The sequence below is a fragment of the Chiroxiphia lanceolata genome, chromosome 8 (assembly GCF_009829145.1).
Source record: "Chiroxiphia lanceolata isolate bChiLan1 chromosome 8, bChiLan1.pri, whole genome shotgun sequence".
In the NCBI taxonomy this organism is placed as follows: domain Eukaryota; kingdom Metazoa; phylum Chordata; class Aves; order Passeriformes; family Pipridae; genus Chiroxiphia; species Chiroxiphia lanceolata.
Genome location: NC_045644.1, coordinates 10,576,885 through 10,592,504, shown reverse-complemented (window position 1 = coordinate 10,592,504; position 15,620 = coordinate 10,576,885). Strand labels below are relative to the sequence as shown.

General features: G+C 41.6%; 1 protein-coding gene across 1 annotated transcript; it reads right to left on the bottom strand.

Annotated features, from left to right (window-relative positions):
- Positions 1–993: 993 nt before the first annotated feature.
- SMNDC1 (survival motor neuron domain containing 1) lies at positions 994–11,037 on the bottom strand. The gene is made up of 6 exons (XM_032694412.1): positions 10,917–11,037; positions 10,239–10,358; positions 6,807–6,949; positions 4,789–4,950; positions 3,478–3,631; positions 994–2,725 (listed from the first exon to the last, which is right to left on the bottom strand). The coding sequence occupies exons 2-6, from the start codon at positions 10,356–10,358 to the stop codon at positions 2,588–2,590; spliced, it is 717 nt and encodes a 238-aa protein (XP_032550303.1). The 5' UTR covers positions 10,917–11,037; the 3' UTR covers positions 994–2,587.
- Positions 11,038–15,620: the final 4,583 nt, after the last annotated feature.

Genomic DNA, 15,620 nt, shown 5'->3' with positions numbered 1-15,620 from the left:
TTGGTGGGGCTTTTTTATTTGTACAAGTTGTTTTCAAGCTGTTCTTTCTTCATATAGACCACAGCAGCCACAGTGGTGGTCTCCCTGTGTCCCTTATTCCAGGTAAGGTGTTCCAGTAAAATGTATCAAAACCTTTCTTTCAGCACTTCTTTGCAGTGCCCAACAGAAGAGTTACAGCAAAGTTCAGGAGGCAAAGCAGTTTGTAAGAGAGGTGACAGTTACTCAAAGCAAAGTAAAGGTATAAGTTGCACTAAATTTTTTGAAAGGTTCAGTTAAAACCAGGTCCATGAGAGCAGCTATAGTCCTAACTAAGGCTGGACTGTTCCTTACCATAAGGGAGGTTCACACACCTATTGCATTGTTGACTCACTGTATTTCTCTTCAGGACTAGTGAGGAAAGAAATAGTCCTGGGATGGTCTATTTATTGTATCTCTTACATTAGAAGATAAGCAGATGTAGTACATGTCAGGTATGGATTAAGCCTGTTTTTCCAAAGACTACTTTCTAGTGAAAGAACAGGTGGAGTTAAGGCTCAAGATTGCTTCCTGAAAGCTCCAGTTCTGCCTACTTTGGCACGTTTCAGTTCTAACTCCAAGATGCTCCTGTTGGATAAGTGAAAGGGATGCTGTATCACAGCTATCTGTGAAAGACAACAGGTGACCTTCCTCAACAGTGAGCTTGTCAGTGTGGCACAACTGTCACCTATTTAATGCCACTGCTGGGACGTCTCTGTAGCTGCAGCACAAACTCCATTTATAAAAAGCAGAAGTAAGGTTATTTCACTCTTCAGAGGTTTTCTATGCAAAAGAAAATTTAAGCCCCCTGCTACCAGTGAAGATGAGGAATTAAGCAATATCTGCTTAATCTTGCAGTGAGTGTGCAGTACTTGTGACCCACTTCTGAGTATTACATTCTGTCCAGCAGATTCTAACCCATCCTGATGATTTGTTGTCATCATCCCCCCCATGTATACTTCCACTACATCAAATATATCCAGCAGATTTTAAACACTTTATTTAATAAAAGTTAAACATACAAAACTGAAATTAACACACTTTGTATTCATAAAAATCACCCTCTCCCATTATAGGGAGAGCCTTTTTCTATGTATGGATTCTAAACTACCAGTTGTAGAGTTTAGCTTGAGTTGTGACTCAGGTAACTGATGGACATTTCCACCAATCAGTGCATCAACAATTGCTGACGTGACCTGATCTAGTTAACAAATTACAAAATGAGCTACATTAACATAATATACAGGGAAATAATGGTCCGAATCAATGGACAAGACACACCTTGTATTTAATGGGGGAAATAGCTGATGTACTCTTGTCCATTAACTCAGCCCTAGATTTTACAAAAATAATATCTACATTGTATACAGGGCTACCCATTAAGTTCTTTAAACACGTTACGGGTTCAGAGGTGGCACCACTACCGTAAGTGCAAGACAAGTAACAGAGGAAAGCAAATCACAGAGAGAATACAAGAAAGCAAGAGCTTTTACACGTGGATTCCTGGATAAGATTGAAGGGGCTCAGCAGCACTGTAATACAGCTGAAGTTACAATGGACACTAGGGCCAGTCAGTTATTTAAGGACAGAAACTCCAGACTAACCTTTACTCACTCACAACTAATTAAGTGGGATCTAGGCATTCCTATCTGCTGTGCCACAGGTCTCCTTGACTGCATGGAAGAGGCCCAGGCACAGGCTGTCACTGTTATGTCCCAGGTCTGTGACTGTACCATCAAACCTACAAGATCTACAGGAGGGGAGAGGACAGCTCCTTTCCAAGCAACAGCTGGTTCCAGTCTCCAACTCTGATCCTTGGAGAGGGGGAGGATTTTTAAGTACAGTTCCTTGTCCTATGGTTTTCTGGTTACATTTCACTAACTTCCTATTAAAATTTGATGAGTATTTAAAAAATGAACAAAAAAAACCCCAACCAACAAGAAACAGCATCTCCTCTGCTTTACTTCAAGCACAGGAAATTCAGACTGGAATTAAATTAAATTGTTTCTAGCACGTAAGTCATCATTAGTAATAAAGATCCTATCAGCCCTGTTCTGCCCTCATTTACAGCGGCACAAACCGATCTTCAGTGGATTTGTAAGGGAGGTATTTGAACTTCCTTAGCAATTCCATGTGACATACAAGCTCTCTCCCAGAGCTGCAGCAGCTCTGTAATGCTGAGCGTGTCACAGACAGCACCATGACTACAGAGACCAGGGAGGCTGTTAAGGTGCCATTGTTATACCATCACTTTTCTTAAAGGGGAAAAAAAAATCCTTCACTACTGGAATGAATGAAAGATTCCAGAGATCAAAGCTGCAGACAAATACTGCTTTGAGAGTAACAGGCAAGAGCAGTTAATGAAAGTGTTTACCTGCTACAAAAGGTTTAATGGTTGGGGGGGGGTCAAATCAATAGCTGGAGATTTAAGGCTCATAAGCTGAAGCCAAAGTGATGGTGACAGAATGGACTACTCACTATGTGCCAACAAATAATTTACTTTTAGAAAAATATAATGATAAAAAGATAAGTGTAAAGCCCTGCAGAGATGAAGTTCCACCTTTTTCACCTGTTACTGAGGCATCAAATGCCTGACATTATATTTAGAGGTATCTTGATACTGTGTCATGGGTTTGTCTGCAATTCCACATGTTCCAACTCCAACTTTGCCAGTTACACTCTCAGGGGAAGCAAAAATACTCCTCTTTACCTGCAAATAAAACAGAAAACACCATTTTTGAATAACAACTAGGTGGATTTTACAACAGGCAATCATTACCATTGAAGTGCTTCTACATTCTCAAGTTCCTCCCCTACAGACAGGCACAGTTTCTAAAGGCTGGCTCATCCCTGACACACCAGCACGTGAGGCAACAGAGCTGGGAATCTCCTGGCACCCTTTAAGTACTGGTTGTGATTGCAGTACTCAGGACCTTGGGCCAATAAATAAAATGAATAAAACTGACGTCTCATAGGGTGATTTCTAATAATGGTTCATAAAGAAGACTGAAGTTTTACCACTGTGTCTGGCAGCTCTTGGTCAAGCCATGAGAGAAATAGAATAAGACCTGAAAACGTCCTCACTGCCTTTTCTGCACCTGCTGTACCAGGGCAGTTCCTTAGCACTGTGTCTGCTGGGTCAAACAGAGCAAGAAGCCAGACTTGGAGGTGAAGGGGGGCCCTCAGGTTCTAAGCTCCAACAAACACCACCTGGCAGCTGACAGTGAGCCCAGCTCTCTCAGTTAAGTGCAAGCTCAGTCTCTTAGGCACAGCACTCCTCCAAAATCATCCAGTAAAAAGCCAGGCCTTGTAAGTGTACAAAATACCAAACTGCACACCTCAGAATCCCAAAGACAAACCCCACTTTACATCCCTTTATAAACCATTTCCTCCTTTCTCCCAAAGTACTGCACAGAAGTCTATGCCCTGTTTTTATTGACATACCAACAAAAGCAAACCAACCTGGCCTTTTTTGTTTTTAGAATAGGCTCTGTTGTTAAACTGTTGCCACTTGACTTTCTGGTCCTCCCGTTCCTGTTCAAGTTCTTTAATTCTCTGAGCTTTTTTCAAAGCTTTCTTCTTTTTATACTCTCGTTGCTGGGCTATCATCTCTTTTCTGGAGAAAAGGAAAAAAAAAAGCAAACCCACATTTCAAGTGCGTTCCTTTTCCTGTAATAAACTAAACCCCCTGTAAAACAGACATACACAATAGTTTTTCAGAAGTAAATGACATAAAACAAAGGCTGTAAATATTCTCCACTTCTGGAAAAAAAAACAAAACAAACAAACCAAAAACCCAAACCAAATCTTCCCAAGGATAAGCATTACTTTGCTTATTTATATATTTGGCATAAGAACCACCACCACCTGATAAGCCCATGTCAGATGCAGCAGCCAATAGGATCGGGTGCAATTGATTTCTGAAACTGAAAAGGGACCTATCAGCACTCCTTCATTTCAGAAGAATTTTGGGTTTGGAAAATTTAAATAGCCCACTGGAGTGGAAAGCCCAAAATTTTCTGGAGATCTGCAAGACTCCCATGCTACTAAGTATTGGACAGGGATGGAAGGGAAAGAACAAAGATTAGGTTACTTCAGTGAAGATAAGGAAGTTTAAGGAGTCAATTTATGCCACAATGCAGTGTCCCTCTGAACAACCATTTAGGGAAGGGATCATTGGCTATAACAAACTCTGAAATTGTACCATCTTTTCTTGTCCAACATAAGAATACTAAAAAATGTTCTCAGCCCTTAAAATTACCTTTCTGTGTAAGACACAGCAGGATACCAAGTAACGTCCCCAGTGATGGGGAGAACACAGCTATCCTAACACAGGGATGGGGCAAAAGTCCTTCCTACTGCTAAGCTTATTTGTTAGTCAAACCATAGCTCTGGGAACAGCCTGCACTGGATCTGGGCTGAAATTCTCCATTTTCAATTAAAAAGTACTAACTTTTTTTTTTTCAAAATCTACAACTCACATACCTGGTAACTTCAGATATCATAATCTGAGTACAAACAAAGTCTGTCATGTTATCTTGCCAGGACAGATAACACCTGATACCAGCCACATTAACCTACCAAACATTATATTCTAGATTGATTTAAGCTCCTTTTTCAAGCAAAAGGTATTCAAGAGATGTAAATTAAAAAAGAAAAAAAAAAAAACCTATTTCATTAACGAATTTTTATAGCTGAGGAGGAAAAATACCCAAAACCCAACAAAAATGACGCAAAAAGCAACATTCAGACTTCTCTTTGTGTATTACTTACTTGGACATGGGTTTGTTGCCACTGTCCTCTTTTGCTTTTCTTCCCTCTTCCACAGGCTTGAGGTTGAACAGAGGTGTAACTTCAGCATTGCCATATCCAGCAAATGTGACTGCAGCTGTTCCATTCTCCTCATCTATTTCTTCAATCTCAGCTTCATAACACCTGTAAAGATATCATGGCTGTAAGCATGTGAGTAAAGCTTTAATACTCAGCCCTTCAACACCTACACTGTCAGCCAGCTAATGCCCCTAAACTGAAAAACTTGCAGATACCAGCCTTGATTTTCAGGGACACTACACAAATCAAACCAAGAGTTGTTTCCTTAAGGACAAAGGGGCAGAAGAGCAAAGACTGGAATCTGCTGTATTTGACCTTTAGCTTTAAGGAGCAATGGCCTCACTGTTACCAAGACCAATGATTAATGCTGGGGCCAATCTAATCAGATATCCTGACTTGGTTTTAGTTCTGGCAGGTCATGGAATAGGAAAAGAAAAAAAAAAAAAAAAAAAAAAGTAGTGCATTCACAGAACACAGTTTTCATGGAATTCACTGAGGAGTTTTAGAAAATGTCAGCTCACAAGCGCAAAGCTTTGGTTCCATTTTTCTCCATATGAAAAAGAATTAAGAAAAACTGAAGCTTTCAAAACATTCAACACTTCAAACCCCAAACTTTTTGTTATTGATTTAAAATAGCAATTTTGAAATTTTTACAGAAATTAGTCCATTTCATATTTGTGTATGAAAGATTTTGCTCAAACTGACCTCAAAATGGGAAAAGATGAAAAAAAAGTGACATTTCCAAAAATAGATGTCTAAATTTAGAGGAAAAAGGATGCATCAAGAGCAAACAGAGGAATAAAATGAAATATTTCATAAACATGATTCCAATTAACATTTACTAATTTCTTGGGCGTTTTCAGTGGGACAATGTCTTGAGTTGAGCCAGGTGAAAATACATGAAAACCCAGAGTCGGTTAGCTCTTCATGAAACACTGCTCCCTTAAGAAATGCTGCAAAAAGAAGCAGCACTTTTTCAAAAAGGCAATACAATTAAGTCCAATAAGATTCACTTCAGTGGACATTGGCACATTCTTCCCCAACCTCTGATTCTCTAACCTGGTGATGAGAGCAAGAAGAATAACCCAATGGTGACCTAAGACTACAAGATTCAATTTTTAAGTCCTAACACAAAAACATTTTACTCAATAATTTGTGACAGAAGAACTGTTCACTTTTAGGTTAGTTTCCTACCTAAGATTTCAACAGCTATACCAAAATCTCTATGTGGTTACTACATTGTTAATAGAACCACATTTGTTGAACAGTAGAGCTTCTCTCTAAGTGGTAATGATTGGAATGTTGCTCCTGCATAAATAGTAATTTAAAAAAAGCTGCAACAGTTACACATTTCGCAGTATGGAAAGTAATTTCAGACTGTTTATTTCAAAAATTATGGAGTCAGAATGGTCTGCTTGGGTTCCCAGAACTTCACAGGCTAATATAATGGGAGACCAAATCCAAAAGGTTGATTAATGCCACAGTTACATTACACAGCTAGTAATTTCATAATCAAACCCAGCATTTACAATTAAAAATTCATTTCCAGTTAGAGGCACAAACTGAGATATAGCAAGGATTTTTCTTCATAGCCATCAGTGACATACACGTGAATGCAATGATGAATTATGAACTACATATCCCGAAACATTTACAAAAGACTGCCCTGACAGATAAATTCATTAAATTTGTCATTTATTACATTAGCGAATGGTAATTTACCAAAGCTACCCTACTTTTATAAGGTTAGTGACAAACAGGGCATTTCTAGATGCATTCACCACATCTCTTTGCTATCTATCTAAAACACTGACCTTTAATAAAGACAGTACAAGAATATCTAATGCCATATTTATTTCTTTCTTTTTGCTTTCAGTCACCCTAGGGTCAGTTCAAACTGAATGAAAATCTCTTACCATTGAACTATTTCATGTAACTGTTAGAGAAGTTTCTACACTTACTGTCCATCCTCACTCCATATGGCCATACACCTGTCCCCAACCTTCCATGAGTGGCTGGGCAGGGCAGAAGCAGAACTGTCAGAACTTGCAAGAGTTTCCGAAGGTTGTGTTGAAAGGAGATCTTTGGTTAACTCTATGACTTCCTAGAAAAGACAAAAAAAAAAAAAAAACCACAAAGAATAATTTTTCCAACTCCTTTTACCACACTTATTTTTACCCCAAGCTTACTGGTTTAGGATTGGGATTTTTTTACATTACTGTACTAAATTCATAGCTTATGTAAAGTGGATTAGTTTTGGTTTTTAATAGTTTAATTAAAATAATTCATTGCAAGTGTAGATAAAAAGATTATAGTCCTCACTGTATTGCAGTAAAGCTGCCTAGGCCCTCCTCAAATTTTCAAAAGGTAGCCTATTATTTTTATAGCATTTCTTTCCTTGGCTGAACTGCAGCACCAGGAGCCAGGGTGGCAGAGTACCTTCCAAGACTGCCACACTGTAAAGCCTCTCATTCAGAGAAAGCATTCAAATTACTCATTCAAAGGCAGGAGCATTCAAAAGTCCCTCCCAACTTCCTGCCAATATTACATTCAGGAGCAAGTAATCACGACCTCTCTCATTACTGTTAAACGTCAAAGGAGCCAGCATCTAAAAGGCCATTTAAACTTCAAGTGTAATGCAAAGAAACTCTGCAGGCCTTAAATAAGAAAACTTTAGTTCTTTGAGTACCTCAGCATGAACCATTGTCACTCTCCTAACAAACAATAAATATTTTAATCAGGGGAGGGTTACAAATAAACAGTGCTCAAACTGAAAGCCTGAACTTTCCTCTCAGTTTCACACCTTAGTTCAGCTATGCGGTACAAAGACTAGCTAAGGAAAATGCAGTAAAGCTGTTTTTCATTCCTTCAGAACCTAAAGAATTTTAAGCACTGTCTCAAATAAGTTAATATAATACAAACTTACATGCATTTTTATCTGATAAACCATACAAGTAGCATGAATGGTCTATCAGTTCGTTTCTGTGGCAGCTGTTAATGTCCTGATTTCCAACAACTTTCTAACAAAAATTTTGCTCTTTGCTTTAGAGGAGCTGCTAATTCATAACTGCACCAGTGAGCACAATCAGTAGCAACTGAGAGCACAGAATCACACAATTACTTCTACTACCGTGGTCTCAATTTTCCATAACACTACAGCTGAAGAGCAATAGACTTTGATTACCAAGTTACGCAATTTGAGAACACAAAGCATTAGAGTAATTTTTCTTCCCAGGTGCAAATTCCCAAACTATCCTCAACATGACAGCTGTATTCTGCAAATCCAAGAGGTACTATGCTTTGAGACAGCTATCTATCTCAGCAGGTCAAATACATCACCTCAGGCACAAGCTACACCTGAAAGCTACTGCTACTACCAGTTAACACCAAACTGTTGACTTATTCTTGCCACACTCAGACATGGCTTACTGTAGAACTTGGATATGAATAGTTTCAGACAAGTCTACCAAGGATCCTTTGAATTCAATAAAGTCACTTGCACACCAGCCTATAAAATACCAAACTTTAGGTAAAAATCTTCACCCCATACCCACGTATCATAATGCTCAGCTCACAAGACACAGACTAATTTTATTGCAAGCCATGAGACATTTCTAAAGTCTTTAAGAGATCAGATCATTCCAAGAAAATTTCTGAGCAGGACTTGGACTACCACAGCAGCTCAGTACAGCCAAACGGGTTGAACAACCTGGCTTGGTGCCAGGTGACATGAAGGTCTGACCCACAGAAAACACCAGGTACAGTCTGCCAAGATTCTTCCTGACCAACTGGTCTTTACAAAGCCAGAGAAAGCTCTACACTCCAGCACACAACACCCACAGATCTCATCTTCAGTTACAGAAGAAGACAGCTGCCATCAACCCTACTTGATACAAAAGGTAAGTTTGGTTCTTGGGTGCATAGACAGTGTCCTAGAAACGCTTCAACAAAACAAAAAGTGAAAACCTAGGTACTTATAACAACTTCTTCTAATATTTAATCTTGTTACTCAATAATAAGCTAAGTATACAAGATGCATTACTATTCGTAATAGAAAAAAAGTTTCAATTACATAGTAATCATCTTTTCAAACTGACAAAAAGCTGTTTAGTTGGGACACTGAAGCATTGAATCATTCTTACAATTGTTTGTTTAGTCGGCACATATCAAGTCTGCAAAACATTATGTCATTTTCAAGGTGGAACATATGGATAGCAAACCTTTTGGGGACGAAAGTGTAAAGATCTTCCCCATTCTGTGCAGAAAGCTTTTATTAAAAAGTTTGCAAGTTGTCCTTTCACATCAATGATCTCTGCATATCAAAGCCGAGGTCGTGTTGGTATCGGAAATATCATCCCATATGGGTTTTGCTGTGCATTTTAAAAATATAAAAATATACACATGCTTTTAACAGTGTACAACAGAGCACATTCAGATGATCTATCAAGTGCCTTGTGGGCACAAAGCCTTTGCAATTTAAAAGGAATTCTAAAGATCACTGATTTGAGGCACTACTTGTGTTTTTGGCTGAAGCACCGTTTTTCCTGCTGTTATTTCCATACAGAGCAGTGGTCACTGGATCTTGCACTGAGTAGTTTAATATATTTTTACACCTAATGGCTAAAGCAATCCACAACAGAAATGAAGCAGCATCTTGCACTCTCAGGATGAATTTTAACAGCACTGCTAGGATTCTTCACGTCAATGTGTCTTTATATGCACAAGCATCTAAAAGACCACGTGATATTAGGCTGGTGGCCTTCCTGTCACCAAACAATACCCCAAGGTCCTGAAATGGTTTTTAGCTGTTAAGAACATGCTATGGTCTCATGGCAAATGACAAGCACAACTCTTTTCTTTCCTTATATAAAAACCTTTACACAGTCGAGGCTCAGATGCACAAGAAATACAGAACTACTCTCCAAAGCTTTTAATGTTGCAAATGCATTTAACAAGTAAGCAGGTTCTGGATCAAGTTTTTTTGAGAAGTCAAAAATAAACAGAAAGGCATCATGTGAAGCCCAACCATCAGCCTTCAGCATTAGCAAAAGCAACAAAAAATAATGACTTTGCCAAATGCTTCAGGAAAAAAAAATTTAAAACCAAGACACAGTAAAGACTGCACTGGCATATCTTTCACCACTCTGGCTAAAGTTTTTAGTAGAAGAGTTTGCTGTACAAATGAGTACATTTTTTTTACTCATCCAAAAGGACAAGTTTAAAATAGGCCACGCTTTAGGGTTTTTCAAACCAACCTATCATTACTGTATCAAATTATGTGAAGAGAAAGTAACAAACCCACCGAGTATATATTTTCGTAATAGTACAAATACTTAGGAAAGATGAAACAACTGCTAAAGACCCTCAAATTTCACCTGCCCTCGGGTTCTCACCTGTAAGTCCTTCTTCAGTTTCAGCAAATCCTCATTGTCGGCATTCCCAGATAAGGCAGCCTCGACTTGCTGGAGCTGAGCTTTGTAGCTGGCCAACTGCTTGGCAAGGTCTTCCGACATCTGCAAGGAACACACAAACACACACACACACACACAAAAAACCCTCATCAGAACAATATCCGTACTGCTTTTTAGACACGGCATGTGCGGTGAGCGAGGCGAAAACAACAAACACCGTGAAAAGGTGCTACTAAAATATTAAATAATAAAACAAACGGCTGTTCCTGAGCGACTTCTGATAAAGCCAACGCTCCAACACGTGCGTGTGCGGGGCACACGCGAAGGTTACAGCGGGTGAGCTGCGGGGGCTTCACCGAACCTCAACCCCCTCGGGCCCTTGAAATGCGGGTCTCCGGCAGAGCCCCGCGCATGGCCCGTGTCCCCCTCGGCTGCCGCACGCCGAGGGCTTCAGCATCGAAACCCTCTGCGGCAGCAGGGACCGGCCCCTCCCGGCCCCTCGCGGGACGGAGCGGCCGCTCGGGGCGGGAGCGGAGCCGGGCCTAGGCAGGCCCCGCGCCGGCGGGCAGGCCCAGGACAGGCGCAGGTCGGGCCCAGTCTCGCTCAGAGCGGGCAGGGCCGCGCTGGGCGGTGCCGGCCGTCTCAACCGGGCGGTCTCACCTCGGCGGTGCGAGGGTTCCCCGGGCCGGGGGCGCCGCTCCGGGTCCCGTCGGGCCGTGGCCGCTTCGCTGCGGCTCCTTCCGCCGGGGACGGGAGGGGGGGGCGGGGCCTCGCGCCGGCGCGCGCCGGCGCTCGCGAGAGCGGCCCCGCAGGTCACGTGGGGCCGCCGGCCGCGCCAAAGCGTCACGCGGCGCGCAGGGTCACGCGGCGAGGCGGCCCCGCCCACCACCGCGCCACGGGGCGGGGCCGCGTCTGAGGGGGCGGGGCTGGGATCGGGATCGGGATCGGGATCGGGATCGGGATCGGGATCGGGATCGGAGGTGGGGCCGCACGGATACCCGGGATCGGAGCTGGAGCCACACGGATACCCGGGCCCGACCAGCCCCGTGTGAGGACGGGGCGGTGGCGGCGGCGGCGGCAGCAGAAGCAGTAGTAGCTCCTGCTCCTCCTCAGGCAAATGGCGCCGCTGCGGCTCCGCGGGACGGGGTCAGAGCTGCACTGAGGCGGCTGTGCCCTGGCAGGACTGACGGCAGCAGCGTCACGGAATCACGGAATCGGGTTGGAAAAGACTTCTGAGGTTATCGAGTCCAGTCTGTGGCCGAATACCACCTTGGCACCAAGTGCCGCGTCCCGTCTTTCCTTAAACACCTCCAGGGACGGTGACTCCACCGCCTCCCTGGGCAGCCCATTCCAATGCCTAATCACCCTTTCTGTGAAGAAATTCCTCCTAATGTCCAGTCTAGACCTCCCCTGGCACAGCTTCAAACTTCTCTGGGGCAAGGCACGGTTCTCTTCAAGTGTCCAAGGCCAGGCTGGTCGGGGCTCTGACCAACCTGGTCTAATGGCAGGTGTGTCTGTCCATGGCAAGGAGTTGGAATGAGAAGATTTTTAAAGTTCCCATCCAAACTGTTCCGTGACTCTTTGCTCACAGAGGAACCATGTTAGATTTGTTCTGTCTGAGCACATGCTGCTGGAGGGGACCGTAGGTCCCTGAGCCTGCCTGCACCCCATGGGTTCACTTGCTCACATCTTCATTTGTGTCGGTATCAAACACAGCAACATTCTCTGTCTGCTTACACGATAGTTAGAACCATACGAAGCTTCATACCAAACCATTTAGGAGAGAGTAAGTCTCAATCCTACAACAGGAGAGGAAAGGGGAAAGAACAGGGGGGAAAGCTCAGTGGCTTCTTCAAGCCTGTCACAGGAAGAAAAGTATATTTCTGGTGGAAATCCAGTAATCGACTTGGCTGTGAGCCCATGAGCCAGAGGAATTAGGCAGGTACCCAGAAAGTGTCTTAGTATTATTAGCAAGAGGATCTGTGTCTCCTGCAAACATCCCATCTCTCATGGTCACAGTGCTGCACAGGAAGGTGACTACACTTGGACTCATTGGGTTTGTTTACATACTAAGGGGGAAATACATCTACTGTGTCCTCAGAGGATATCCTGACCTGGAATAAAACACACTTTTATATCTTGGTATATGATTTGGTAATTAAAATACAGAAACTACTGGACACTGTTCAGAGACTGATTGATGAGATCAAGCGTAACAATGAAAATAGCAATAACATCTTTTTAGTATTTTCATTAGTATATCATAATAAACTAGAAATAGGTAAGAAGACATTTTCTGATAAGATTGTGGACAGATCAGCGACTGTAGAAATACATACAAATTTATTGATACAGAGCAATCCTAATGACTGTGAGCGTACATAGTGAGTTAGTAGAGCCAATTTCAACTTCACATTTCAGAACATGAAATCCAGGCTGTATCTGCAGGATTGAAGTGACAGAGAGGGACTGAGGAGGCATATAGTGTCCAGGTATCTCCAAAGGGAGATACTTACCTGGAGCAAAAGGGAGAACACTTCTGTGGTTGTACCAACAGGAGCATAATGCGATATTTTACTTCAGTAAAAGCTTTGGCGAGAGTTAATATTGAAACAATATATGTGGGTCTAGAGACTAGAGTTTCATGGGGTCTGGAGACTTCTAAAAAGAGCAACCAACATTATTTGATGGTTGGAGAGAACGTTCTTCACTTAATAGCTGAGATGCTCAATCTGTTTAGCTCATAAAGGAAGACCAGGACCTGATTTGACTTCATCATATATCTAATTGGAAAGAAAAACAGTATGAAGCACTCGGAAAAAATAAAAAAATATTGCAACACCTAGCTGACTAAAAGCTGCAGATATAATTACGTTTAAGACTTTTTATTTTTATTTTTTTTAATTATTCTCTTGGTTTCTACAGCTCAGGATAGTGTCTCTTTGGACACTGTTTCAACACATGCTGTCATTCAAATTCATGCTGTAATGCAAACTCATGCTGCTATGTATAGGAAGACAAGCCAGATCTTAAAACCACTGATCTTTAACTCCTATAAACTGAAAATTCTCATTAGTTACATCCTTAAAACTGGATTTATCTTCATCCAGAAGTAGAGGGGTTTTTTTCTAAGTTTGACTAGACAAGTTCTTTTATACTATATTGAGGGAAAACAGTGTAGGCAGGATGTCTTCCTGCTATCTTACAGATTAGACTTTCTAAAAAGTCTAAGTTTTACAGTTCATTAAATGGTTGGTGCTTGGAGGGATACATTTATAGTAGCACATTGGCACTATTTAAAAAAATACATGTCCAGTTGTTGTCAAGATTTTGTTCTTTCTGTGTTTGTTATGTGATCAAAACAAGTCCAGGTATGTTTGTGTCGTATCTGAATGTTTCTAACTGCATCCAGTACTTTCATCTTATCCAGAAGCAGCAGAGTAGCCACCAGAACTGCATCTCTTCAAAAATCATTACTTTTTATGAGATGTTTATACATTGTAGTGTAGTATTACAGAGTTTCCATTGAATTCAGCCACATTATTTACAGGCTATAAAGTCATAATGCAGTAATGTAATTATTAAAAGTGATTAATACCATGTTACTGGAATGTTTATCTCACATTTTATCATACATGATGCAGAGACCTTTGGTGCAGTTTATTGCCAAATGAAGGCATGTCAATTTAAGACAGTAATTCATCACAGATGCTGCAGAATTTGTTTCCCTAATTTAGCAACAGAAAGAAAAGGCAACTGAATTGGCTTTTACCATTAACATTGAGCATTAACATTGAGGCTTTCAGCTGTGATTCCTAGTGGGAAGCTGTCCAGTTGACGTCACTGTACTTGCGGAACAACCGGAGGAACTGGTGTAACCGGAGAATTTCTGGCCCTGCTGGTGCTGTAGGGTAGCAGGTAGCGTGATCTGCGATAGTAGTGAATGGACAGCTGGTTGGGAACGGGAGGTTTCCAGTAACTGGGATAGTTGGGCAAGCCTTGGCTTTCAGGAGGGGGTTGCCTGGGTTTAAGGCAAACTTCCACAGCTGGATGAGACCCTGGCGCATCCTGCAGCCGCACTTGGCTTGACCAGGAGGTGGCAGTGGTGCTGCACAAGACGTCTGCATCGCCAGCCGTGTTTAACTCGCGACTCGAGACACTGAACTCTACTGTAGGTCCACAATTATGTCTCTTTTTTTACAGTCTGCTGGGTGATTTTTATAGCTAGAGCTAATGGAAACACTTATAGGAAGTTATTCTTGAAGATAGCTGGGACTACACAGTCTTTTGAAACAAGCATGTGCTATGGTGAATAAGTACACTTAAACCCGCAATATCTGCATTCCTTAATGTCAAATCCTGAAGCAGCTCAGAGTCAGAGATCGGAGTGCTCAGCAGCAACGAACGCTGTGAAGACGTTATTAAAGTCCTGTTTTTCAACCTTGTATTTATGGATTGTTGTGCTCAGCACAGGGACTTAGTAACTAGCAAAAAAATGGGCTTCTGCAAACAAACCAGTCTGTCCTCAGGACAGAAATGGCAATCCAAGTGTAGTCCAGAAAAGAGACACTGGATCTTTCTAGGCATTTCTGGTAGGCTGCCTGCCCAGCAGGCACTGCCCTGTCAGTGGGGCAGTATCTCAGGCTTGACAGATATTGATGTATTAATTTGGATCAAACCATGAAGAAAACAGTGCATTAATATTTCAGTTTTTAGGATTGTTTTCCTGAAAATATAGGAGTTTTTTTTGTTCAGTTGTCCTGTGCCTCTAAGCAAAATTTGCTTTTTTTTAATTAATCTTTCTTTTTTTACCATTTGTCATTATAAGCAGAGCAATCCATAGGTTACATAGATATTCCACTTTTTACATAGGTACTGCAATTGTGCAGTATTTCGCATTATGAGGCATTTTGTTACTGTTGTCCCTGCAAAATTTATTTCTATAGGCTGACCTTTTTTTTTTTTCTGCACTGGCTGTTTGGCTTCAGCTGAATTTAGGAAAGCTTCAGCAGTTTGGCACTTATAAAATCAAGTTATAGAAAGAAATGTTGCTTGGCAAGGCCCTTGATGAAAGTATACAGCTATGCTGTTGAGAGTTTCAAGTGCCATTTGTTTTAAAGCACAAGCTCAAAACTTCTTATGGAAGTTCTGCATGTTTCAAGGCTTCACTTTTTGCTGTTCTACTCTCCTGAAGTTGGGCCTAATTGTAAGGTTTTGCAATACCTGCTTACACAGAAGTTTCTGTGAAAGTGAAGTCAGTTAGGTGAGCATGTGTGCGTTCCTGAACATAATTTGACCCTCTAAGCCCTGAAAGTCATCACAGATTGTGGTGCTGAGTAAAGAAAGCAACAGCTCAAACATCTT

What these genes read in the sequence shown, in the direction of transcription:
- SMNDC1 (XM_032694412.1), bottom strand. Translation starts at nt 10,358, where the DNA reads ATGTCGGAAGACCTTGCCAAGCAGTTGGCCAGCTACAAAGCTCAGCTC. An exon ending in AACTGAAGAAGGACTTACAG is followed by an intron (nt 6,950 to 10,238) that starts GTGAGAACCCGA and finishes TGTCTTTTCTAG; the next exon opens with GAAGTCATAGAGTTAACCAA. An exon ending in CTAAAAACAAAAAAGGCCAG is followed by an intron (nt 2,726 to 3,477) that starts GTTGGTTTGCTT and finishes TTTTATTTGCAG; the next exon opens with GTAAAGAGGAGTATTTTTGC.